The 25401-nt window shown below is 39.2% G+C and overlaps 1 protein-coding gene across 3 annotated transcripts in view; it reads left to right on the forward strand.

Annotated features, from left to right (window-relative positions):
• WWP1 (WW domain containing E3 ubiquitin protein ligase 1) overlaps positions 1–25401 on the forward strand; it is a 93404-nt gene that overhangs the window by 64104 nt on the left and 3899 nt on the right. For 2 of the 3 annotated variants that reach the window (XM_075213746.1, XM_075213748.1), the window contains exons 5-23: positions 2005–2148; positions 2261–2330; positions 3995–4176; positions 7158–7455; positions 8321–8416; positions 9849–10023; positions 10872–10926; positions 11008–11092; positions 12462–12590; positions 16625–16697; positions 16899–16970; positions 17596–17684; positions 18773–18932; positions 19633–19766; positions 21004–21144; positions 22594–22714; positions 24096–24200; positions 24911–25007; positions 25092–25164. In XM_075213746.1, coding sequence (XP_075069847.1) covers positions 2005–2148; positions 2261–2330; positions 3995–4176; positions 7158–7455; positions 8321–8416; positions 9849–10023; positions 10872–10926; positions 11008–11092; positions 12462–12590; positions 16625–16697; positions 16899–16970; positions 17596–17684; positions 18773–18932; positions 19633–19766; positions 21004–21144; positions 22594–22714; positions 24096–24200; positions 24911–25007; positions 25092–25164 — 2299 coding nt within the window. The remainder of the gene's footprint in view (positions 1–2004; positions 2149–2260; positions 2331–3994; positions 4177–7157; positions 7456–8320; positions 8417–9848; positions 10024–10871; positions 10927–11007; positions 11093–12461; positions 12591–16624; positions 16698–16898; positions 16971–17595; positions 17685–18772; positions 18933–19632; positions 19767–21003; positions 21145–22593; positions 22715–24095; positions 24201–24910; positions 25008–25091; positions 25165–25401) is intronic. The other variant, XM_075213749.1, reaches the window with a different exon arrangement.

Raw genomic sequence — 25401 nt, forward strand, 5'->3', positions numbered from 1 at the left:
ATAGCATTCCCACTATAATAATTCTTTCTTAGTTACACATAACGCACTATAGAAAAAGAGGGAGAAAAAGGTTCAATAGATAACTCTTCAGTTGTTAATTTGTCTACTGGTATCAAAAAGAGAGAATATATTTGGACACTCTGCAAACAATATTCGAAAAACAAATCAAGTGTTAGATAATTATCCACCTATATAAAAAATATATAGATATACACCTAATACTAATCCACCTTCTCAATTTTCATATTTTCTATATTAATTTTACAAAAAGCGAACGCCAAATACCTAATCTCAAACCACACTCCTCGAAGGAATCCTTACATGGTCAATCCACTCGAAATCATGTACTCTACAAGTGGAAGCACATAAAACAAATCGAGACTCCATTTGTGAGACAACACATACCTATCTATACACAACCACATCTACACTTCTAACACATAAAAGAAACCTCATGGACACATCCGGAATAGTAAATATTCCCATTTGTTTAGAAAAGAAGTTCAATAAGCTCTAAGGCATCATTTAAACCTGATGGTCTTAATGCATTTAGTTGATGAATCCAAAAAACTTATTGGGTATACATTCTTTTATATGTCTCCCAACTCTTGCTGTATTCTTGATATACTCTATCCCAAAAACAGACATATCTTGAACATTTTCTTCGTGAAAAGCATTAAAATGATGGGAAACACTGTGATTATCTTTATTATTTTGAATATTTCTTCTATGCTGCATGAATCTTACTTTAAGTGATCTAATGGTTCTGCCCACATAGATCAGATCACAGCTACATTTTAGTGCATAAATAACGTAACACATATTGCAATTTATAAAGCCTCTTATTTTTTTAATTCTTACCCGCATGTGGGAATTCTAAAAGCCTGTTCTTTATGTGTGAACATGTCATACACCTAGCATTCCCACAACGGTAACAACCATCAGGTTTAGATGGAATCCAACTCAATAAGGAATCTGACCCTAAATAATAGTTTGATATATCTCCTTCCTTTCTACAAGCATAGAATCTGTCTATTCGTGAAACTGCACTAAACGCTTCTTCCAACACTTTCTGGATATTCTCTCTCTCAAAATGAGGTTAATAAATCTAATGCTTGCGCATTGTATACATCCTGCTTAGTACAATTTCTCTTTAGGTGCATAAGTTCCTTTTGGTATGTTGTTTTTCCATGATTTATGATGTGCACTTCTGTAGTGAAGATAGTTAGCCACATTCACCTTCTTCTTGAAGGTGGAAGTTTCTACAATGCCCCCATTACCGGAAATCTGTAAATCCAAGAAGTTCATAGTGGTGGCATGATAATTTGAGACAAATCTAAGTTTATAATTGTTATTATTAAATGCAGAAACAAAAGAATGTGCTCTCGTCTCACATCCACCCCAAACAATAAATAAATAATCTATATAACAGCCACAGAGGACCAGGTCTGCACCGAATCCGCCTACCCACACATGGGCGTCCTCAGTCTCCCATGTATAGGTTGGCATAGCTCGGCGTGAACCTGGTCCCCATGGGCGTTCCCATCACCTGAAGGTAGAAACTATGATCAAACAAAAAACAATTGTGATAAGATGAACCCTATTAAGTCTATAATAAACTCACATTGGGTTTGTGACATGGAGAGATCATTCATTAACAGTTTTTCTATATCTCTAATTCCATTGTTTGTGGTATATTACTACCTTTCTTCCTTCTACTCCTCTACAAACTCCGCTACATTGCCCCCTAGACCTACGCGCCGCTGTGAATATCTAGGCACACCTGCACAAGTCCTGCTGCCCCACAGGCCAAAAACTCATTTTGTTCTCCCATCACTTGATTTGCGCTTTATAAATGATCTCTATTATGTGCCGGTGTAAGCACAGCAAGAGTTTATTTTTGACACCATTATATTCGATACATGTTGTCATCTTTATCATTTCAGCCTCCACTTTTAGTAGATTTATAGTTTCTTCATAGAACTTGCTTACTTTATTTTTCAGTGGAAAGAGTTCAACAGCAATTAAAGCTTTCATTGGATGGCAAACATGGCACAGTCCAAACGGGCGAGCTGACCGTTATTTTAGATGGTTTGATTGTAGAACCCGAGTCCTTCACAACTTGTAATTCCATTTCCCCGACACCCAGTAAGTAATGTGTATACATTATACAGGAAGCTCTTGCTGTAAATGAATTATTAGAGAGGTAAAACTCGACTCTCTGTGTCTCATCTTCTACCCTTTCTCCCCCTCCTTTTAGTAGAAATCCAGCAAAATGGCAATGCAATCCGTGAGAATGGAGGAGAATGTTCTTCAGAAGTTAGAACAAGGTATGTGGAGGTCTTACAGCAATGCTGCTCAGTAGACATCGTAGTAGGCTATTATCTCTGACATTTAATGATTATAGCTATTGTACTAGTTTTTCTACATTTAGGAAACAGATTTTAGGCACTAAGAGTGCCTTAAGAGTGTTTACTTTTCTAATTCACCATATTGCAAGGCAAGGGCTTACATAATAACATGACGCAAATAGCAATATGTAATATGTATGAGCCAAAGCTAAGATCTGATTGGTGTTTATAATCTAGGTTCCGTGTCCTGGCTTTATAAGGACAATCAGGTTTTGCTGTTGTAAATCGTTAAATGACTATGAAAACATAAAGCTCAAACTGGCTTATATCAAAGACATCCTAATAACATTCACAAAAGTTCCAGAAGCTCATCAGAACAGAAGATATTTGGGATAAAGATATGATCATGAAGGAAAATCCTTTCCTGCATCCAGCAATCTTCCTGTGGGTAGTGAAGACCAGATCACTTCTGTCAGCACTGGAACCTGTTAGAGTGATTGGAAGACAAAAGGTCATCCTTCAAAAGTATTTACCAATATTCCCAATTTAGTAATCTCTTCTGTTTCACTGTTTTGGTGCCCCCCACACTCAGAGTTGCCAATAACACTGTATGCGGAACCAGTATTAGCTGAGAACAATAATAAATATGTTAAACAACTCCTGTTCTGTGTAGAGTATAGTGGTGCTATATAAATTGATGATGAAGTTAGGGAACTTTAACATATATATTTGTGAATGTTATTAGTAACTTTTATATAAGGCAACTTTTTAGTTTAGATTTAGTAGTCCTTCAAGACTGCTATAAAATATAATATAAGCAGGCCTTTAAGACTTCTATAAAAATATGTCTAGTCACATGACTGAGACAGTCGGGGGTTATGCTTTACGGCGTGTTTTACAATGAGACGGGCAGTGCCAGTAGAGGCAGAACAGTGCATGAGCTGCTGATGATTCTGTAAGTAGTGCTAATCTGATCAGTCAGGGGAAAAATGTACAGTCAAAAGTACAAATCTCTCCTTGATAGTTGCCCGGAGAATGTATTAATTCATTGAGCATCCAGACCTTGTGAAGTTCCCACATCAAGCACCTGTATTGCCGAAATATTGCCTGGCAAAAATTATTCTAATTCTGTCGCAGTATAAAAGGTATAAACCACCTTCTCGTTTCACAGTTCCCTGAATAGGCAGATTGGGGTAAATTCTAATATTCAGCCCAGTGAACAATGTCTTCCACAAAACGCTTTGGGTAAGCGAATATCAGAAGTGAATTTCCCCATTCCTATAAAGGGTTATTTGGGACATCAGTATATCGTTATATTAATCTGTCCTGTGGTACTGTGGAATGGTAATGATAATGCATGAAATGTTGAGTTTTCATCATAGAAATGGTATTATGAAATGCTGCATTTATGTAAGGAATCTGCTGTATAACAGCCGACTCTTTACATGTCATATGCTATTATTTAAATTCCTCTGCAGAACTGTCGCCAGTCTTTAAAGTATTAAGTGTAGTGTAACTTATGTCAGAGGGCCCTTCAGGTTAAGGCTGGCTCTAAGGCACGCGTTTTTCTGCATCTCTGTTTCCACTTACTGTTTATTTATCACTTGATGTAAATTAATAACTCTCTTCCATCTCCTTTGAAGATCTACTGGTGACGTTCCCAACGGGACAGCTAATGAAACAACATCTAGTTACACAGATCAGAATGCCTTTAATGCACAAATAGCAAATGGAGACGACGCTTGCTCCTCTTCTCATGTTGCAGCCAGACCCAAAAATACACCAGCACCAAATCCACTTACTGCACAGGCTGGCACTGGAACTGGTACGCACAAACTTCTCATTTCATAGCACCTTACCTGGGGAAATCTCAGCAACCTGTCCAATTGCACTGCATTTCATTGGTGTGCACTCCTCCAGAAGGAGTGGTTGCAGTGTAATGAATGTGGGGCACTTTAATTGTGGGATTTCTGCAATAAACTCATTTTGGCTTCAGTACAGTCCTCTGTCACAAGACTGAACCAGAGGGGCTAAGGTTACAAAATAGTCTTTGTGTGCCAAGCTACCATTTAACCCCTGAGGCTGAAAACACTTTGTGTAGCACTCAGCAGTCCTGTTGTAGACTTCTATTTGTTTTTTACACAGAATGAGAAAAAAATAGATAATTTCATGTTTCAATGCAGCAATGTAAGTGAATGAGTTAAAGAAGATGGCCACACAAATACCTTTAGTATTAACATTCCTCCCAGCAAACATCAGTGTGGTAAGGGCAACATATACTCGCCCGCTCCTCACCACACCCTGGAGGCTTTCTAAAGGCATGTTTGACATGTAGGGGTGTGGCACGTGTTGAGGTCACTGATTGGTCTGTGCGCTTGACACATGATTACCCCTAAGTGTCAGAAGCACTAATCTTTTAAAACACTCTCGCCAGCCGTTGCAGGAACATTAGCTGTTAGTGCAGTGATGGGCAACAGGGGGGCATAGGGCCCCATCACATGCGGCCTATAACTTGTTATTATTATTATTAATAATAATGATAATAATAATAGTAATAATTTTTTTAATATTATACATTCTTTGATTAAATGTGTGGCCCTTTTTGATGGTTGAAGGGCTGCATCAGGTTGCCCGTCACTGTGTTCGAGGAACCAGTGTGAGTATTTCCCAGATGGCATTATACCCCAGCCTTTTAGGAGGAGGATTACAATAAACAAACACTTATTTGCATGGATATCTTTTAAAGAAGGTGACTATTTTGCACTGACTGAACAATGTGTCTCACAAGGTCCTATTACATTTGTACTTTGTTTAATCTGCCCGTTCTTTTTCTTGTTGTTGGGCGATGAGGCGGATATAACAAATTACAGTGACTTATTACTTAGCCTCATATATGACAATAGTGTGACAAAAAATGAGCAAAAAGTTGTTTGATTTATTATGCAAATCTGCTTGTAAAAGTGTTGTGCTTTGTTGATAAGAAGCTGGACTGTGGATGATGGAAGTTCTGCCACCTTACGTCTGTGTGCACTGATCATTGAGACACAGGAAACTCTTTTCATCTTTGTTTGTTGCTTCCTGGTTCTCTAGCAGTAAATACATGACAAATAGTGACATGTATCGGGTGATTGTAGTCTAAACCTATCTAGATCAGTTTTCCTGTGCTGCCGCTGTGTGGACCAGGATAAATGGGGTTCTTCAGCAGTTTCTTGAGACATTCCTGCTCTGTCACATTCCCATGGGATCTTTCCAGAAAGAATCAATGATTCCTATTTCTAGGAATAGCTGGTGTGATTGGAAAGAGCTGCAGGCCAAATACCACTTGCTGTTACTTTTTAGTATTTCCCAAAGCTCTTGGTGGGAATATGCAACTTAGACTTATCATTGTGAAACCCATCACTATTATTATTATTATTTTTTTGCAGTATATGACCAGGTTTAATTCATGCAAACATCCAAAGGAAAAAAAAAAAAGTACAATCCTATATTAACTTAACCTATTCCTGACTATCTAATCTAGATCTATGTCCTGTTCAGCCTTCATGCAACAAGGCGTAGATCTACTTTCCTTGTGTTTGACTGGTGGCCACTTTCTGCCTCCCCGCTAGATAGGAACAGGCTGTTGTCTGCTTTCACCCCAGTGGTGAGCTCAGGAGTCATTTAATTGTGCTCCCGGGCACACTGTTAGTGAATCACGTCATGAGAGCTGTGTCTCCAGTCCAATGTAGAAGTTGAATCTTTGCTTTGTGTCGGTATGTTAACCTTGTGACATCCCAGAACTAGCTTTTATAGAGGTTACACATGCACCCCAGCAGTAAGTGATGACTTGCATGAGTGATCTAATACTGGCTGGTATGTAAGTGTTCCCACTACACCCCTGATTTAAAAACATTAAAGCAAATCATTCTATAAATGGCTGTGTCCTATTGTCACTCCACAGGACCGTTGGTCACCCGCTGCGAGTGACAGTGAATGTATGGTGAAGCACAGAATGAATGTTGGTTCAAACTAATGTAAAAGGAGCTAACCTCCCAAATTTGTATCTGTCCACACTGCTCCTGTCTTCCCTCATCTTAAGCCTTTTGCACCCATGTGCAGTCACAGTTCCTGGCTCTATAACTTTATCACGTCTCATATTTTAATATTCCTGTACTCTGGAGAACACGCCAAGGACAGGAATGTTTTTCATTTCTGGGGATCTAAAAGCATGAAAGTAACTGTCGTGGGAAATTATTTTTATTTCCCCAATTATGCTTGATTTTCCCTATATAATATAAAAGATCTGACCAAAGAATTTTTGGTGATGCTTACCCTTTATGTAATATATAAGAAAAATCTAGAGAAATGTGGCATTTTGGGGGGGATGGTGGTGGGGACTTACAAAACAAGTACGATATACAGGAAAATTAGTACTATGAAATAATACAACAAAGTATTGTAATGCAGACTACTAGTCCCAGCATGCCATGCCATCCTCTGTAGATACTCCGCAACTGGCGAGGCACAGTCTGATAAAATAGAACGTTGCCATAACGACAGAAACAAAGAGAACAATAAACCATTTTGAGAATGCGAAAAATGAGAAATTAGGGACGGTTGCTCAAGCAGTATATAAACAGTTAAACCATAAGCAAACACATCTGGCCTATGGTCAAGAAATCGGACATCCTTGAGTAGTAGTGAGGTGCATAGATGCAAACCTAAAACATAGTTACAATTATGTGTTGTACGCGCACACTTTCAACTGTAATGTAAGTGAAGTAATGTGTCCCTTGCCTCACATTTATTATTTTTTTCCCCTGTCAGTTAATGGTACAAGTGCTGCATCAGAAGCCGAAAGCATGTCATGTGACGAAGCAGCCCCTGCGGGGTCCCTCATATCAGACTCTATGGACTGTACGAGCGACACAACAGACGTACCAGCACCTTCCCCATCTGCTGCCGTTACTGCGTCTGAACCTATAAGGACTACGGACTCTGTGTCATCACCTGCTGCTGGCAGCGCAAGTCCAGAAGCCACCAAGCCCAGGCAATCTTCTGTTACTGCCTCAGTGGATCCTGTGAGGCCACAGTCCAACGTCACTGCAGAGCCTTTACCACCTGGGTATGTGTAGAGTGTTAATGATCTGAGAACAGCTTGCGGTCACGTCTATCTCAGCAGTGTCTGCAGTGCAGGGAGAGCTCACATTGTCTTCTGCCGTTTGCCTGTTCTAATGCAGGACGGTTCCAAGTGGGGATTCTGTGCTCTTTTTACAGCACTATGAAACCTCCCTAATTCCTTGTTACATTCCCTTATGATTCACAGTGACATTTCATATCCCATTTCATCTTTTTGCTTTGTTTTAAATCTTTTGATGATCACATTAATTCAGAATGATTTAACTACTTTTCCTATTAATATTGTGTTGGCCTTATAAGAAAGTCTTTCCATGTTCGTGTTGGTCATGAAGTGTGACCCAGCAACAATACGGTCACATAAAACACAGTGAGCAATCCGCGTAGTTTCTGCTTCTCTCCGATTAGTCAGTCTGTAGTCACAGGAACCTGCTATGTGATGGGCAATACAAGGTACAGACTTTCCTTGAGTGCCTTTAATAATATCAACACTTTACAGTTCTATATTAAACCTTGACAGAGCTTAGAACCTAAATGATTGTGGAATCATTTATGGATGCAGTCCTGTTTGCTCGTGTTTTGTGTGATTTACTGACTTTTATTTGTGTGTATAAAGGTTCTAGGTAAGGTAAGCAATCTACTTGTGCGGAACACTGTGAGTCATGTAAAAGAATTACCGGATTGTGTGTACTTTCCTGGTGTGTCTCCATAGAAATCAATAATCACTATATAAGCACCCATCTCTCCTCTTTTCCCCTAACCAAAAAAACCCATAATGAAAAGCACCCAGAATCCTTTCATAACCTAATGTTACTATTTGCAGACCCATTAACTTTCTTTTTTTATGTCTATAGATGGGAGCAGAGGAAGGATCCTCATGGTAGAACTTATTACGTTGATCACAACACAAGAACTACAACATGGGAACGGCCTCAGCCCTTACCACCTGGGTAAGCCTTTGCCACGCGGTACCAGCCTTTGCCACAAATTTCAGTAGTGTTCAGGAAGTGACACAGTAGAAGTATAACCCATGAACTATAAAATACTAAACAATAATCAATATGGAGTAGCACGATATTGCAAGTATAACACCAATGTATTGAGCTGCTTGATTAAATATTGAGGCTGGTTGTAAAAAAAGAATGCATGGGTTGGTGAGGGTGATGCTTGAAGAACTGTGGGTGACCCATGGCTGCACTCCATACTGTTTGTTTTCTGGGCATGGTAGTTTGGACCAGGTCTCGGCCAGGGTGATAGATGCTGACTGGTCATCTAATCAGCTTTGGCTTTTTCAACACTGATTTTTGTTTTACGACTCTTTAGACCTACACACTCTGTTTTGGATTAAATGTAGCCATCCACTTGTGTGTGTGATCCAAACTTATTAAATGTGCTTACAGGATGGAGAGGTTTAATCTATGGAAGCTCAGTATATCACAAGGGAATAGAATCCCACATCCTGACTGTTTATAGTGTTCTATAAAATGGAATTTCTCCTTTTTTCTTCAGCCAAGGGGAGCCCAGAAACTCGCTGGAGTGACGTACCATCCATAGGGCATAGGCACTTGGCTAACGCACTTAAGCCTCTACTTCTATGTATCTACTTAACCTTCTCCTCCAGCCAGGAACCAGTTGTTTTTTAGATGCCTTGGCCAGATAACCCCAGATGCAGTCCTTCTACACTTCTTGGATGTAGTGTGGGCATTAAAGTATATAATTGCAACATGCTAGTTCTTTCTGGCTATCAAAGTCATGGTTCTCTTTGAGGGGTTATTGCAAGGCAGCTTCTCATGGTTGGTGTTTGACATGATTTGGTTGCTCTAAAAATAAAGCTGTCACGCCTGGTCCTCTAAACACACGTTTACCGGCTCTTAGCAAGTGCACATTATCCCGCTGAGGCAGACGTTGCAGGAATGTGTTGCAGGCTGTGGTTGCTGAGCTCCCCCTTTTAATAATTGAATATTTTGGGAAGTTTTCCCATGGGAATTAGTTTCTCTTGGATTAAAGATAAAATGTTTGGGGTTTTTTCTACTGAGTGATACAACCTCTCTAATCACTGGTTTGATTAGTTTTCTAATCATTGGTTTATTTAGTTTTGTACGTCTCCTATTCCTTGTTGCAGAGGCAAGCACCACATTTAGACCATTCCTGGACGTTTTATTTCCTTCCTTCCTCTTCTTCTACATGTCTGTGTTTCATTTTTGAAGTAAGAATGTAATAGGTGCTCTAACCCTAGTCAAATGCACCGAAGGCCTTTAAATTAAAGTGTTTAACTCACGTTATCAAAGACTATTAAGTGTGCTCTAAACACTAGTAAGTGGACGGGCCTTGTACACCCACACTTTCTGACAAGTTCTTGCGAAACATGTTTGTGTCTTACAGTTGGGAAAGAAGGGTCGACGATCGTGGGAGAGTTTACTATGTTGATCATAACACGAGAACTACGACCTGGCAGAGGCCGACCATGGAGTCTGTCCGAAACTTTGAACAATGGCAGTCGCAGCGCAATCAACTCCAGGGTGCTATGCAGCAGTTCAACCAGCGATACCTTTATTCGGTAATTGAGATCTGTATTTGTGCAACTCTTCAATTGTTTCACACTTCTATGAGGTTATTATAGCTGTCTGAGCACTGAGCTAATACAAAAGATTGGTCATCTTTATCAAGCAATATCTATTCTCATCATCATTTTTTGATCTACTAAATATCCCAATAATCAACAATACAGAAGCACAAATATTACAAATCATCATCACAAATATCCCAGTATTCGGCATTATATGCAGCGTTATTTAATCATCATTACAGTATATAAGTGTAATGTCTAATGCTAAATTAATGCAGAATGAAGTTGAGTGCAGCGAAGCACCCCTGACGTCCCCAGGATTGTATTACACAACAGATCCATAACCAACTCACACACGGTACCAGAGCATGACAAACCATACTAACAAGTCTGACACATGATAATGACTGCAATAAAGACATAGAAGATAAAGTACTTACCTGCCTTGTTTAAACCTCCTTACAGAGCATAGATGCTGGGTAGGCTACAGCATACAGTTCTCTCCATATCTCTGGCCAGCAGTGACAACAGCTGCCTTTCTGATAGGTTCAGCCTACACTGCTCACTGATTGGTGCAATAATACCATGTGTCTGTACTTGGGCTGCTGGAAGCTGTAGTTGTGCTCAGAGACTTGAGCAGGACTACAACATCCAAAACGTCAATAGCCTGGGCTGCTGGCAGCCAAAACTAACAAAATCCAACCATATGAAAATTGTTTGCCTCGCTTTCAGATCTGAGAAGTGCGGGCAATTTCAAGTCAATCCGAGGCTCGACTTAAATATGTAAAACTCAATTGTGCCAGATTAACCTGAATCTCTAATATCTTGCTCAATTCTAGGCTTCAATGTTATCAGCAGAAAATGACCCTCTGGGACCTTTACCACCAGGTTGGGGTAAGAGGAGTATTAGAGCGGTATTTATGGGGAACTCCTAAATATGGCCATGTGGCAAAACACAATATTTCTGTTTTCCAGAAAGAAGAGTGGATTCCACTGATAGAGTGTATTTTGTAAATCATAATACTAAGACCACGCAATGGGAGGATCCACGTACACAAGGGTAAGAATTTCATCAAACTACTTTCATCCCCTGTGTTATATGATAGAATTGTCCCATCACATTGCTCCATTCCACGTTCCAGCTCAGGATAACAGGTGTTGTCATTTATTTCTGAAGCGCCAACATTTCACATAATGCTGCACACTTAGAGGAGCAAAACATTCCGTAACGAGTATAACCACATGAACAGGCATCACCTATAACAATCGAGAGCTGTAATGTTCATTTGAATGGCACCTGTAGGCTGAACCGATTTATATGCGATAGCAGCGTATCCGTTCATTAGGCGTTGGTGTCGGAAGTATTTGTGTTGCAGTGATATCAATGGTGAATTCATAGGCCACTGTCTTGTGAAATATAAGTCCGGCCTTGAAAAAGGCTGCTTCCGCCCTGTGAACAATGTAAAGATGAGCACATCTCATAATAGACAAACCAGAATATTTGTTACACATTTTTGGCTTAAATATGTAATTAGCTTTTTCAGTTTACACAGGACCGGTCAGGTGCTATTTAAAGCCTCCACCAAATTAAAGTTCGCCGGAGAGAGGGAGAAATGCAATAATGAGCCCACTTTGTCCCTTCCCCTCCAGCACCCTGTTCCACGCCAACGCTTCTCACCGATATAGACTGCTGACATGGAGCAGGGGAGGGTGGCAGATTAGCCTGCTGGCCCTACTGTTTGTCATGCTAAACTGCCTTATTAGCATATTGGGCGGAGCCACAAGGACCAGAGGGGGTGACTGGTCATCCTAGAAGAGAAATGGACTCATGCTCCTGAGTAATGTTTGCTGAATACATTTTAAACTCTAAACTGAGCTGCGTACCCTGAACCCTCTACAGAGGCCTCACTGGCTGTTTTTAATCCATCTATACTGTGCAACTGCAATTTCTCCTTCACAAATTCCAGAGGAGGGTTATTCTTTAATAGGATTACCCTATGTGGTACAAAGCTATTCTGTGATGCAGCAGTTTCCATTAAGGTCAGGATGTCCCGTTTTATTTTTCATATCGGTAACGTGAAATCTAGTGGCCTAAGAAGCATGCTCTATAGATATTAGTGGGTTGTTAAAAAAAACAAAATGTCTGTAGTCCCTAGTATCCTTGGTATCTAGGTTTTCCTCGGATTCCCAAGAATTTGCATACAATTAAATTTCTTGGGGGTGTAAGGTTCTTTGGGACCCAGTGTATAATATTAATAGTGGATATTAATATTTAGTGTTTTAAAATGTTTATTGCTGTATAATTAATAATACATTCTTCTGATATAGTTATTAGAAGAACACTAATGGCAGTATATAGTTTGTGTGTTCTTTATACATCTTGCTGTGTTTAGAAAGGCTACCTATTAATGCTTGCTCCCTCCCTACAGTTTACAAAATGAGGACCCATTACCAGAGGGCTGGGAAATCCGCTACACAAGAGAGGGAGTAAAGTACTTTGTAGATCATAATACAAAGACCACGACTTTCAATGACCCCCGGACTGGAAAGTCTTCAGTGTAAGTTAACGGGAAGCATGATCACCAGTCAAATCCAAGCTGTAAGAAATAGTCTAAACACAAAGGTTAGGAACACACAAGTGGTTTTATTTTTTTCAACAGTGATTATCAGAGCTGCCACATTGTTCGTTGCTGTGTTTTTTCGGGCAGCCGTTTAGTCGAACTGCTAAAAAAAACGCTGCATGTGGAGCAGTAATACGTTATGTACTCGCTCTGGTCAATTATCAGGATTCATTCATTGCCATAACTCACTTGTGTGTTCCAGACCTAACACATGTATATAACTGTGTTACGCACATACATATGTCCATTACAAAGAAGATAGTAAACCAGTTTAACCTCACCATGTTTTATTGTGAAGAATATACATAGAGCATGTGTATATCTCTTCATCTGCTGTCTGTAAAACATTTTTTATTTCCTTTTTGGCTCATTCAATCCGCTGCTTTATTTCACACCAACATTTTTCCATCTTCCCTCATTTGAAAAGCTGGCACAAACTGCTTTTATTGTACTTTTAGCTGTATTTAAAGTCAACAAACGTAATAAAAAAAAAAAAAAAAAAAAAGCACTCAATTAATATGAACACTAAACGTATCTTAATAAAATATAAACTAATAGTTCAAGGGTAGGTTCCAGTCCCCTGGTAGTTAATAAATTTAAAATTGAAAATGCCTCAGCAGTAGACAGTATTTCAAATGCAGAAGTACTTTTTAGTAATAGTATATATGTGTGTGTGTGTGCGCGTATGTATGTGTGTGTATATATATGTATATGTGTATATATGTGTATATATATATATATATATATATATATATATATATATATATATATATATATATATATATACGAATGCCTTTGTCACCAAGAAATTGGATTATGGAAAACAAAACTAACAAAAGTATACCTATGTACTCTTAAACAAAGATAATGAACGTTCATTGATAATTACTTGTCATTTTAAGAGGACATCAAAAAAAATATTTAGAAAATAATGACCAATCGATCATAGAGTCGCCACAATAAAATATTCAGTTTAAAAGCCCCAAGTTATATATTGTTGTTTTCCATAGAATTCTGGGATTTGCTAGTGTCCGTTCCATTTTCTTCTTGGACTAGTAGTAAATTGGTTAGGAGACCGTGGCTTTCAAATACAAAAGAATCTTACCTGTTACTGAACCATCAATGAAGGCGAGACATCTAAGCATTGTAGTGCCGCCATTACATTCTTGCAGCTAGCAGCCGGACTCCCTTAACTAACCGTGATGCCGGATTCATTGTTCCCAGTTCCTGCTGTCTTAACAGTGGACGTTTTCAGCTCCGGCTGTTAACCCTTAAATGTACTGGGGATCTGCTTTCTCAGCTTCACAGAGGATTTGAAGCTGTAGATTAACCAGCAGCCGAGCAGACATAAATCACTTTAGTGCAGTGTCGGTACACCCAGCCACTATCTTCTGCCCTACCTAGGATCTGGTGGGAGGTGGGCATACATACATTGTAGCAGTCTCCCATCCATTCTAACTACTGCTGAGCGCTTTAAATAATTGTAAAAGAGGAGAGCACAAGGTGAAAGAAAATAACAAAATGACATAATATAAAAATAGTGTATAATATAAAGATCCAAAATAGCGTGTTCTAGACTTGTAATATTCCATAATGAGAGATGGTAAGTCTTGCTTCTCAGTCTTACCCTCCAGTTTAATGTAGTTGGGTATATGCAGTAGTACTAAATCAGTTAGAGACAGATTGATTTCTGGGCTTTTATTGGGATTGTTGCTTAAATCTCCTACCAAGGCAATAGGTTCCGCTGTTTAATATCTTCATAAAAACCGGGCATAAGTGACAGCCAAGATCACAGCTGTGGTTATTTAACTGCATTGAAATAAACATTCACACTTTCATAAACTGAAAAGTCACTATGTAAGTAGAACCAAGTTGTAACTTTTTTATTAGCATAATAATTAATATCCGTTTGTGTGCCAAGCAAATAGTTCTACCCATCATCTGCTTTATGCTAGCAGTTTTACAGAGTATCCTAGGGAAAGGAGGAGTCCAATTGCTTTTCGGCAAACACAAGCATCACATCTTTCATTACCCATACATAAGAAAAATGCTTATTAATTGTACTGTATTTAGAAGTCAACCTTTAACCTTACAGAGCCAACATTAGGAAGTTTTGTAATTCTATTTGCTGTTTATTGACCGCATAACAGTACATGAAATTCCACTTTGCACGGTTATACCGATGACCTCCTACAGTCACCCGAAGTACAGCTCTGTTTAGCACATGGGTAATGAGGGATTGACATGATCCTTTCAGCAGATGATGCTCTGCTTCCCCCTTCTCTGCTGTGCAGCTACAGAGGGAACACTTATCAGGTGTCAGTGCTGAAAGACTATAGCTGCTGTGGGACAGACCCATAGATTGTGTATCTCTCTGCACTGTGTAACATGGACAGACATCTGGTGATAAACCATCTGTGTCTCTAGTTCTGGCCTGGAGAGATATCAGCGGTGGGGGGATAGTGGGCTGCATTGTTTCATATGCTCAGTGTTTCTCTCTCAGACATGGGCTAGTGGCTGAACTCCCATTAGTGCGCTACAGTACAGCAAGGGAAGACAGAACTTCTATTGCTATGCGAGTCATTTTAAATAGGCATTGCCTACATCATTAGCTATTTTATATAGCGCCACTAATTCCGGAGCGCTGTACAGAGAACTCATTCACATCAGTCCCTGCCCCATTGGATCTTACAATCTAATTCCCTAACACACATACATACACACACACACAAACAGACAAAGGTCAATTTTGATAGCAGCCAATTAACCTACCAGTATGTTTTTTGAGTGTGGGAGGAAACCAGAGCACTCAGAGGAAACCCACACAAACACTGGGAGAACATACAAACTCCACAGAGAAAAGGCCATGGTCGGGAATTGAACTCATGACCCCAGTGCTGTGAGGCAGAAGTGCTAACCACTAGGCCACTGTGCTGCCCATAACATTAATATATGGTGTATCAGTCACATCACTGGAATGTAGTGCAACACCAATCAGCCTGGATCTCCCCAGTCCTGGTCTAACCCTCATCTGGGCTGGGGGTTTCTCCCCCGTCTACATGCAGTGAATATCTCTCTTATTAGGATGTAGAACACTCCACTTCCAGGCAATTTTATATTATTAAGAGACTATAACAAATTCATGGGAGAATTTTCTTACCTAATAATTGGTCTTTACCTTGTGTGGATTGACCGACAAGTAACAGTATCTGCTGAACACAGTGGAACAACTAAAGCTCTACAGCCCCACTCTCTGGTCAAACATGTTACTGCAGCAATGGTTTTATATGATTTGCATAGCCACTCCAGTCTGTACGGTCAGGATGGGGGAGTGTAATACCCTAGTCATGCCTATGGCTCACATACATTGTACTGCTAACATGTATTAAACCACAAATGTCATAGTTCACCTACATAATTATTTGCATTACCTAATAAGGGCCATGGAACAATCTTGACTGTCAAAAGAGATTTTTTTTTATGTTGCTTTTACAAAGGTTACAGGGAACATGTTTACACGAACATCAGCTGCTCAATAGTGCAGAGACTGTGTTTCACCTTGTTCTAATCGTCATGGCTTCTCTGCGTCAGACGCAGGGTTGTAGAACACAAGACATAGAAATACATGCAGTGCAGTGTCCTGCTATAGCTTATATAGTGACAGCTTTAGACCTACAGTTTACAGTGCAACCATACAGCAGCACATGTGTAACATATATGTTTACATAGCCACAAAGCTTCATCTTACCTGTTGCTTATCATCTTGAACCGTATAATTCCCCTAAAACTCACCAAGTCACTGATTCAGACAGGGAAAAACAGCAGACAATCCGTTCCACAGTGTCACACCAGAAATGAATGAATCAAAATGAACCATATTTAAAATGAACTATATATTTTTTTTTTGTTCAAATGAATGATTTTTAAGAGATAAATTACTAATCACTTTTCCATTTGCTTTGTGGCCTTAGGACAAAAGGACCCCATATTGCCTACGAACGCAGTTTTCGGTGGAAGCTTGCCCACTTTCGGTATTTGTGTCAGGTAATCATTTTTAAAGGTGTTGTTTAAATGATATTCTACATCCAATATGTTATGTAGCTAGAGGACACTATGGTATGTGGTGCTGGAGGATTGATGACTATGGTGGGAAAAATTGTCTTATAATCCTGTGCATTAAACAGGTGGTTGTTCTGTCTCTCTCACTAGACCTGAAATACTTACACTGTATACACTTCTTTGCAGTCTAATGCATTGCCCAGCCATGTGAAGATAACCGTGTCCAGGCAGACACTGTTTGAAGACTCCTTTCAACAGGTAAATCTCTGCTTCCCTGATACATTGTTAGTAATGGTAGGGGGCGTCCTCCAGGAGGGACCCCCCCACTGTAGTTCCGTCATAGGAAAAGGGGATTTGGGTAGAATAATTTCAGTCAATTGCTGATGCTTGGTAAGGCTACATTATGCCACACATTCATGGTGTGCCATGCCCATGTAACAGTGACTGTTGTTTCTGAATCACAATATAGGTTCCAGCATTGTTCAACACAATAGCTGCTTATCAATGCTATATATATATATATATATATATATATATATATATATATATATATATATATATATATATATATATATATATATATATATATATACATATATAATTTTTTTTTTTATTAATGCCCCTTTTGGACAGACCCTTCCAAGAATAAAAACACACCTCCCATGCCAGGAATCCCCTCTCCCCTTCATTACCTGACTATTGTGAGCTGTGGATGAGCTTAGTCCGCCAGCGCTGAGAGCTGCCGCGAGTCGGCTACAGGGAACCGGGATTGAGGAGGAGTTGCCCACTTTTTAACAAATTCAGTTGGTTCGGTCATAGAGATGGATGTTGTGAATGTGTATGGAAGTAAGATTCCTAATTGTTCTTATCCTTTCCCATACAGATCATGGCATTAAAGCCTTACGATTTAAGACGACGATTGTACGTTATGTTCAGAGGGGAAGAAGGTTTAGATTATGGAGGCTTGGCAAGGTAATTATTTTACTTGGTTATATGTTAGTCTGACCATGTGAAAGGATACTTCTTACATAATGCCATGGACAGTACCTTTGTCCTAAATAGTCATTGTAAAAGATGGACATGAAGGATGTGTCCCCTCTGCGACCACCAGTGCAAATACATGAAACTAAACCATGGTGACTGTTATCTATGCAGGCTTGTCCTCATAGTCTGACATGGTTGTGCACACGCGTTTCACTGCAGGAGGGAGAGATTTTGATATTTATAGCATCTAAGCAGCTGTCGCACAGTGCCCCCTAGTGTTAGAACATGTGTGTTTTTTTTATGATTTAAGGACTTAAAGGGTTAGTGACTAGTGCGCTAGCAATAAAAATATAAGTAGAGTATATCAAATATATCAATATGTGAAATAAAATATGGAAACATCATAGTTATATTTTAAATGTATACTTGGTATATATGTATTAATAATAGAAATTGCTGTATATTTTTGTGAGTTGACTTTAGTGTGTTTAAGGGAGCTCGAGGGGGGGGAAAAAAAAAAATCATAGAAAGGTCCCTATGTGGTACCAAAACACAGTCCTATCTGAAGAATAAAAGATTGACATGGGTAACATTATTTGATGCAGAATGAAAGTCTCCACATAAGTTTAGTAGATAATGAATGACCGAAACTCCACTGTCCGTCTTTATAAAATGTCCTCCATCTGGGGTACAGAGCTTAGTCGGGAGCCTAAATAGCGGCTTCTTTCTGTTTTTGCTAGTGTTTGCTTACAAAACATTTACTTGTAGAACGTCCGTTAAGTGATGGATAACACAGTGACCCCACTAATTGTTTATATATGCTGGGATAGATCATCCTGCTACAGCTGGAGAACGAAAAGTTGCCTTCCTCTGGTGTAACGTATAACTTGTCTTTATCCTATGTAACGGTGAAATGAATAAAGCTGTTTTTTATTATTAGCCGTGTACTGAGTAGCCGCACTGTGCATTTCTTTTTTTAATGTATAAGGTTATTTTTTTAATTTTGTGTTCTTATAGGTTTAAAAATCAGTAAAACGTTGTGAGTAAATCACATTAAATCGTTGTTTTTCTTTCAGAGAATGGTTTTTCCTGCTCTCCCATGAAGTGCTGAATCCAATGTACTGTTTGTTTGAATACGCTGGTAAAAGCAATTACTGCCTGCAGATCAACCCAGCCTCCACCATTAATCCGGATCACCTGACCTACTTCTGCTTCATCGGACGGTTTATTGCCATGGTCAGTCCCCATTTCTTGTGCTGCTCAGAAGTGCACGTTGTGTTCTACCTCGTTCATGTAGCTAAATAACATACTTGGAGGATGTTTTTGAGCTTTGCCTTAAGTTCCCATTATGCAAAATACATGATAGACCAGGGTAGTTCTAGAGTGGATAATTCCTTATAATACACATTTTTCTAATCAACCCTGAAGAGATGACCTCATAATTCACCAATTTCTAAGCAATAACATGAGGACTTATGTCTGTATCACATACGTGCACAATGTGTGTGTAACGGATTCCTGGTGTAGGAGGAATCATGTTGCTTTGACAACCGCTTTTAATTGTGGGGAGCACTCGGTACCCTCTTCTATTAATGAAGAGGAGATTGGCACACAGTATGGGGAGAGACAAGTGTATATTTAGCCACTATCCAGAAAGTTCGAGGACCAGGGGGAAAAAAAGAGGCAGAAAATTGCTGCAGCTCTGGTGATTGATTTCTGACACATGTATTATTTAGGCCCAGTGGAGAAGAAGGCTGTTTAATTTGCCTGTACCTAGGACTGTAGGCTGAGTGTGTTGACATTCGGTTACATAACTGTATATGATATAATTTATTTTAGGGCTATATGATATTGTCTGTCTAAATGTAGTATGATTTCTAGCAAAGAGTCTTTAGTTCCTGAGCAGTAGTGACCTGTGATTTGCTTTCCTCTCCAGGCTTTGTTCCATGGTAAGTTCATTGATACAGGATTCTCTCTCCCATTCTACAAGCGGATGTTAAGCAAAAAACTTACCATCAAAGACCTGGAGTCTATTGATCCCGAATTCTATAACTCTCTCATATGGATTAGGTAAGTAACCAAAGAATTGTGTCCAGTTTACTAAGGTTGCGAGAGACTAATGACTAATCATAAAAGGAATCTCTGATCAATCAAGGTTCTAAATGTTTCAAGTAGCTCTTTTTTCCAAGTACTAATGAATTCAAGAGAGTGATCTGGCATGTTGTTTAGCTGGCTCCCCAAACCCTTAGTGGGGGTCTAGATTGTCCAGCTTTTATACCTTTCTAAACAAATATTAACATGCATAGTACATTCTTAAGGTTTAGACTACAATGCAAATGTAAAGACATGGGAAGTACATGATAAAATTAGCTTGTACAACAAATAAAACAAAACAGATATATAGAGAACAAAGGACCTTAGTTTTGTCTGTTTCTCACATATTACGGACACCTGATAAAACATTTAGTAGAGGTAACACAAAATGTCCTCTTGAGAACCAAGGTCAAACTACTCGATATCACATATATTCGCACACCTCTTGCTACTCTACCCTTATAAGAAGTCGTATTACTGATTGGCAGACTTGTTTTGCAGACAATAATTCTGAGAATTGGTCGATCCATTCACGCAGTGATGTCACAGCAGTTCAAATAACTCAGATTTTGATACATATTCGATCCCATCAGGTCACTTTTAAAAAATCTAGAGGAGTAAAGTGGAGTAGCTTTGGGTAAATAAGCACTGTCTGTCCAAAGAAAATATGTCCTTATTTTTCAAAAATATAAACAGGATGTTAGCACTAACAGCCCTACCAAAAATATAGCCAAAAAAGGAATTGTTTGGGGACTCTTTAATATATCTGCAGTGGAACGACACTGAACAATGAATCTGCTTCATATCTCAACATTATCATTTTCTGCTTTAATGCAGAATAATTAAGAGCGACAACTTCTCTTTAACTGTAATGTACTTGGATTTTCCATCATCACATTTGCTCCAACTTTTAAATGAATTGGTATTTTTGGATACATAAGATGTAGATCTCTTCTGGTAGAACATGGATTAGTAAACTGTATATGCTGGAGAGATTGATAAATAGCGAATAGAGACTCAATGCATTGATGTTATATACCAGTAATAATATCAAGATTGGTTTACAAAGTTCTACGCGATTTTCTATATGACCAGACTATCTGAGTATAAAACATATTTCTTATATTGGTGCTTGTCCTTAAACTCTCCTGTTATATGTTCGTAATACAAGCGAAAGAGTGTGTACAATAGTGTTTCCACTTCTTGTTTGCAGAGACAACAACATTGAGGAATGTAACTTGGAGATGTACTTTGCTGTGGACATGGAGATATTAGGTAAAGTCACATCCCATGACCTCAAACCTGAAGGATCCAACGTCCTTGTTACTGAGGAAAACAAGGAAGAATACATTGGGTAAGAAGACTGTACACAAGCTGTCTGAACATGTCCATCATTAACAGTGGTCTCACTAGGGTCTGGATTTATTATTATTATTATTATTATTATTATTATTATTATTATCTTTGACTTATAAGGCGCCACAAAGGTTCCGCAGCGCCGTACATTACATATACAGAAAACAGAGAACCAAGACACAACATGAAACCAAAATATATACACAAACACAGGTAACAAGGTAAAGCAAATCGGATTATTTCTGGGACAGATAGTGAAAGGGATGGTAGAAATCAGAGAGAAGTAGGCCGAAGCTTAAGAAAACAGGGCTAGGGAAGCAGGCCAAGAGGTACAGAGGGTGATGGAATAGTAGAAGGAGCACACAAGGAAAGAGGGCCCTGCTCATGAGAGCTTACATCTTAAAGGGAAGGGGGAGACACAAATAGGGTGGTACTAACTAGGGGAGAGAGCCAGGACAAGGAAGTTAGGAGGACTGATAGACTTGAATAAAGAAATGAGTCTTAAGGGCACGCTTGAAGCCTTTGAGAGTAGATGCTAACCTGTTGGAACGTGGAAGATCGTTCCACAGCAGGGGAGCAGCCCGGGCAAAGTCCTGAAGACGAGAGTGAGAGGAGGGGATCAGTGAAGTAGTGAGGCGGCGGAGGGGGCGGGTAGGAGTGTAGGTGGAGATGTAGGGAGGGGAAGATTGACTAAGAGATTTACTGTCTGATTATCATTAATCTCAATCCTAATCTTGTGGTTGTCTAAAACTGGAGCACCCTTCCTAAACTTAAGTTAGCTTTAAAATATTACCTATATTACCTATATTATATTATATTATAATATTACCTATAGTGGGGTGTCCCGTTGTGTGCCTGGGTACAAGTACTCCGATCTGTTCAGTGATTAGCCCATGAGTTCCAGGTGGCTTGAGTTTTAAATGTGCGTGTTGCCTACACACAGCTGAAGCCGCTATTATGTGTAGTACTACACTGGGTAATACTATAGATGTAAGAATACTGGTTTCTGCTCTATCTACAGACTGCCTTCTTGGGTATATTGTTTCAGCCCATAAACCGTCAGCTTCCACTGTGTGTGTAGGTAACGGCTGTATTTTGGACATTCCATTCATTTGTACGCGAGACCACATGTAGTTCACGAACAGTTTACCTGGATGGAGCCAAGTTATGATTGCTCTGACTTAGTATTTACTTACCAACTTGTTCTTTGTATGCAGTGTAATCACCAACTTCCTGGGAGAGAGTAGGTAATGGAGCGCGGTCTCTCTCCCAGACCAGCTTCCGCGATACTGTGTTTGGCCGGTTTAAAACTTGTAAAATTGTTGAAACTGTTATCCGTGCAAAATAGCTCTTAATGATGGATCACCCTCTAAAGGTTGTGTTGAGACATAAGTTTATATTTGTACAATTTTGAATTGTGAAACTTCTCATCCTTTTCTCTTTCTAGTCTGATGGCCGAATGGAGGTTTTCACGCGGGGTGGAAGAACAAACCAAAGCATTTCTCGATGGCTTTAACGCCGTTGTCCCCCTGCAGTGGCTACAGTATTTTGATGAAAAAGAGTTAGAGGTTCGTTTTATACAAATGTACATATATACATATATATCTGTTTTGTTGGGGCAGAGTGTGTATACTGTGTAGGATAATCACACGTTTACACTTGCAGATTAGTCTGTGGCTGCTGATCAGAATCTCTGGTTACTGATTTATGATGGTGCCACATGAATATATGATATATCTCTGGGCATGGCTGTGATATATATGACCATGTAAACGGAGCCATGAAGAGACGCGTGGGATTGGTTTATCTTTTAGTCTTGGAAATTAGTCAATGTGAAAATTAGATGGTGTTCAATAGTTTATATGTAGATTATTTGTAATCTGTCATCGTTGGACATGTGCAGTCTTGAAATTTACTGTAAAATATCTCAAAAGATCTTATTAGTTATTCATATGTCTTCCACAAACTGGGATCTAGGTTACATGTCCTTTTCCACATTTATATTGCGGTGTCTGCATTCATACGGACTTACCATATGGAACTAATTAATGTAGCTGTGTCATCTGTCCAAAAGCGCTTAAGGGCTGTTTTGCAAAGTGCAGCAACATTGTTAAACAAAGTTGTTGTTGGGTTTTTTTTTAAGGGAAAAAAAGTGACTCCTGATCGCTGTGAGGCCCAGAATTTATTATTGTCACACTCACTTGGTAGCTGTATGCTAAAGTCTTCAGCTCACAAGTAGATAGAAAAAGCAGCATATATAAATGTTTTTAACCTACTTAGGCAGCAGAAAATGTTTGCAGTTCATCTTTTTATGTACTGGGGATATGAATATACAAGAGTGAAGTTCTCTTCTCAATTGGAATGTCATCTCTCTGTTAATAATCATTACAATTGTTTTACTACCCAGTGGTGGAAATGAAGCATATGATGTGTATAAAGTCTGACGTTCTATAGCTTTTTACATAAATATTTCCTCTCCCTGCTTAGCAGTAAAGGGACAGTACATATCTGTGTACTCCGATGCTTAACAAGATTGAGCGGCTGTTTTATAGTCTTCAGCGTTGCCTTGAGAACTTGCAGAGGTACTGTAGCCCCTGAGTGCCACAATCTTCCCATATGGTGCTCTCATCCGGGTAACCCCTCTGTAAGGGCCCCAGACCTCCATACCAGAAACATGGCCGCTCAGTCTATGACCTGTACAGAAGTTACAACTGAGGAAATGTACATCTTGTATTTCTGGGATTTTGTAAATACAATATATTATTAGCATAGTTCATAAACAGCCTCTAATATGTACACTGATGTACTGGTAGGTGAGGGTTCCTGGACCATGCTGGTGTTTCAGCTAGTTGTGCTACAGCCTAAGCTGTCTTTTATCTTCAGTGGGGTGAATAGGCTGAAGGTTGTTACTAAGAATGGAATATAAGAGAATGGCATTTGGTTTCCCAGGTAATGCTGTGCGGTATGCAAGAAGTGGACTTATCGGACTGGCAGCGGAACACCGTGTATCGCCATTACACAAGAAACAGCAAGCAGATCATGTGGTTCTGGCAGGTAATTAACACTGTTGATATGTAACATTTAATCAGTAATTGTATTCTATTTCTGAGCATTTCAAAAGAACGGTTTGCATTTTTAACTCGTAGTGGCTGATTCAATTAGCAGTGAAGTTCCGTAGTAGACTTGTGCAATATGTTATATGCCCACAGACACGGCAATTACGATAACATTGCACAAATTTGCACGCAAAAAATGAGCGAAGACCATTATCCATCACTTGTAAACAGATCTACTACGGAACCGCACCATTATTTGAATTTGTCCCATAGCATTATAGATAGATAGATATAGATGGATTGATGTATAGATAGATGATGGATAGATTGATGGATAAATAGAGATATAGATAGGGTATGATATATATATATATATATATATATATATATATATATATATATCATACCCTATCTATTTATATCTATGTCTATTAAACATTTTTCTCCTAATGTATGCCATGTAAGCATGCAGCCCATGTAAGCATGCAGCCCATGTAAGCATGCAGCCTATGTAAGCTTGCAAATAGAACGCGCTCTCTGTATATTTACCATGTTTTATTCTGCTTCGTTTTGAAGCACTGAAATATTCTTCGGTGGACAAGTGGCTATTGAGGTCTTCTAGATCCACACACCGCTGAATAAATGCATTATATTTCCTACTATTGGATAAATGTTGTACACACAATCACTTTTTTCATCTTGATGTAGTTTGTGAAAGAAATGGACAACGAGGGTCGGTTACGGTTACTCCAATTTGTCACCGGGACGTGCCGATTACCTCTAGGTGGCTTTGCAGAATTGATGGGTAAGTGTCTGATCGGTAATTTTGTAACATCATCCAATAACTTGCACTTGCAGTCAATCTGACATACACTTATCATCATTGCAGGAAGTAATGGCCCTCAGAAGTTCTGCATAGAGAAAGTTGGCAGAGAGACCTGGCTGCCAAGAAGCCATACATGGTAAGGGTCTGTTTATAATACAGATCACTAGGAGTATTCTGCTGATTGCCCTATACACAGAACAAATCATTACTGATTGTTGTAATGCTTCATTTGTCAGCTTTTATAAACCACAGCAAAAGAGATAGGAAGAGAGCTGGAACCAGATATGTTTAAAAATATAAGTTTTAATACTAGTACATAAAGGGTCATTCCACATCAGATCACCCAAAAAAACATGAAATGTCCACCCATTTG

The sequence above is a fragment of the Mixophyes fleayi genome, chromosome 5 (genome assembly GCF_038048845.1).
Source record: "Mixophyes fleayi isolate aMixFle1 chromosome 5, aMixFle1.hap1, whole genome shotgun sequence".
NCBI lineage: Eukaryota > Metazoa > Chordata > Amphibia > Anura > Limnodynastidae > Mixophyes > Mixophyes fleayi.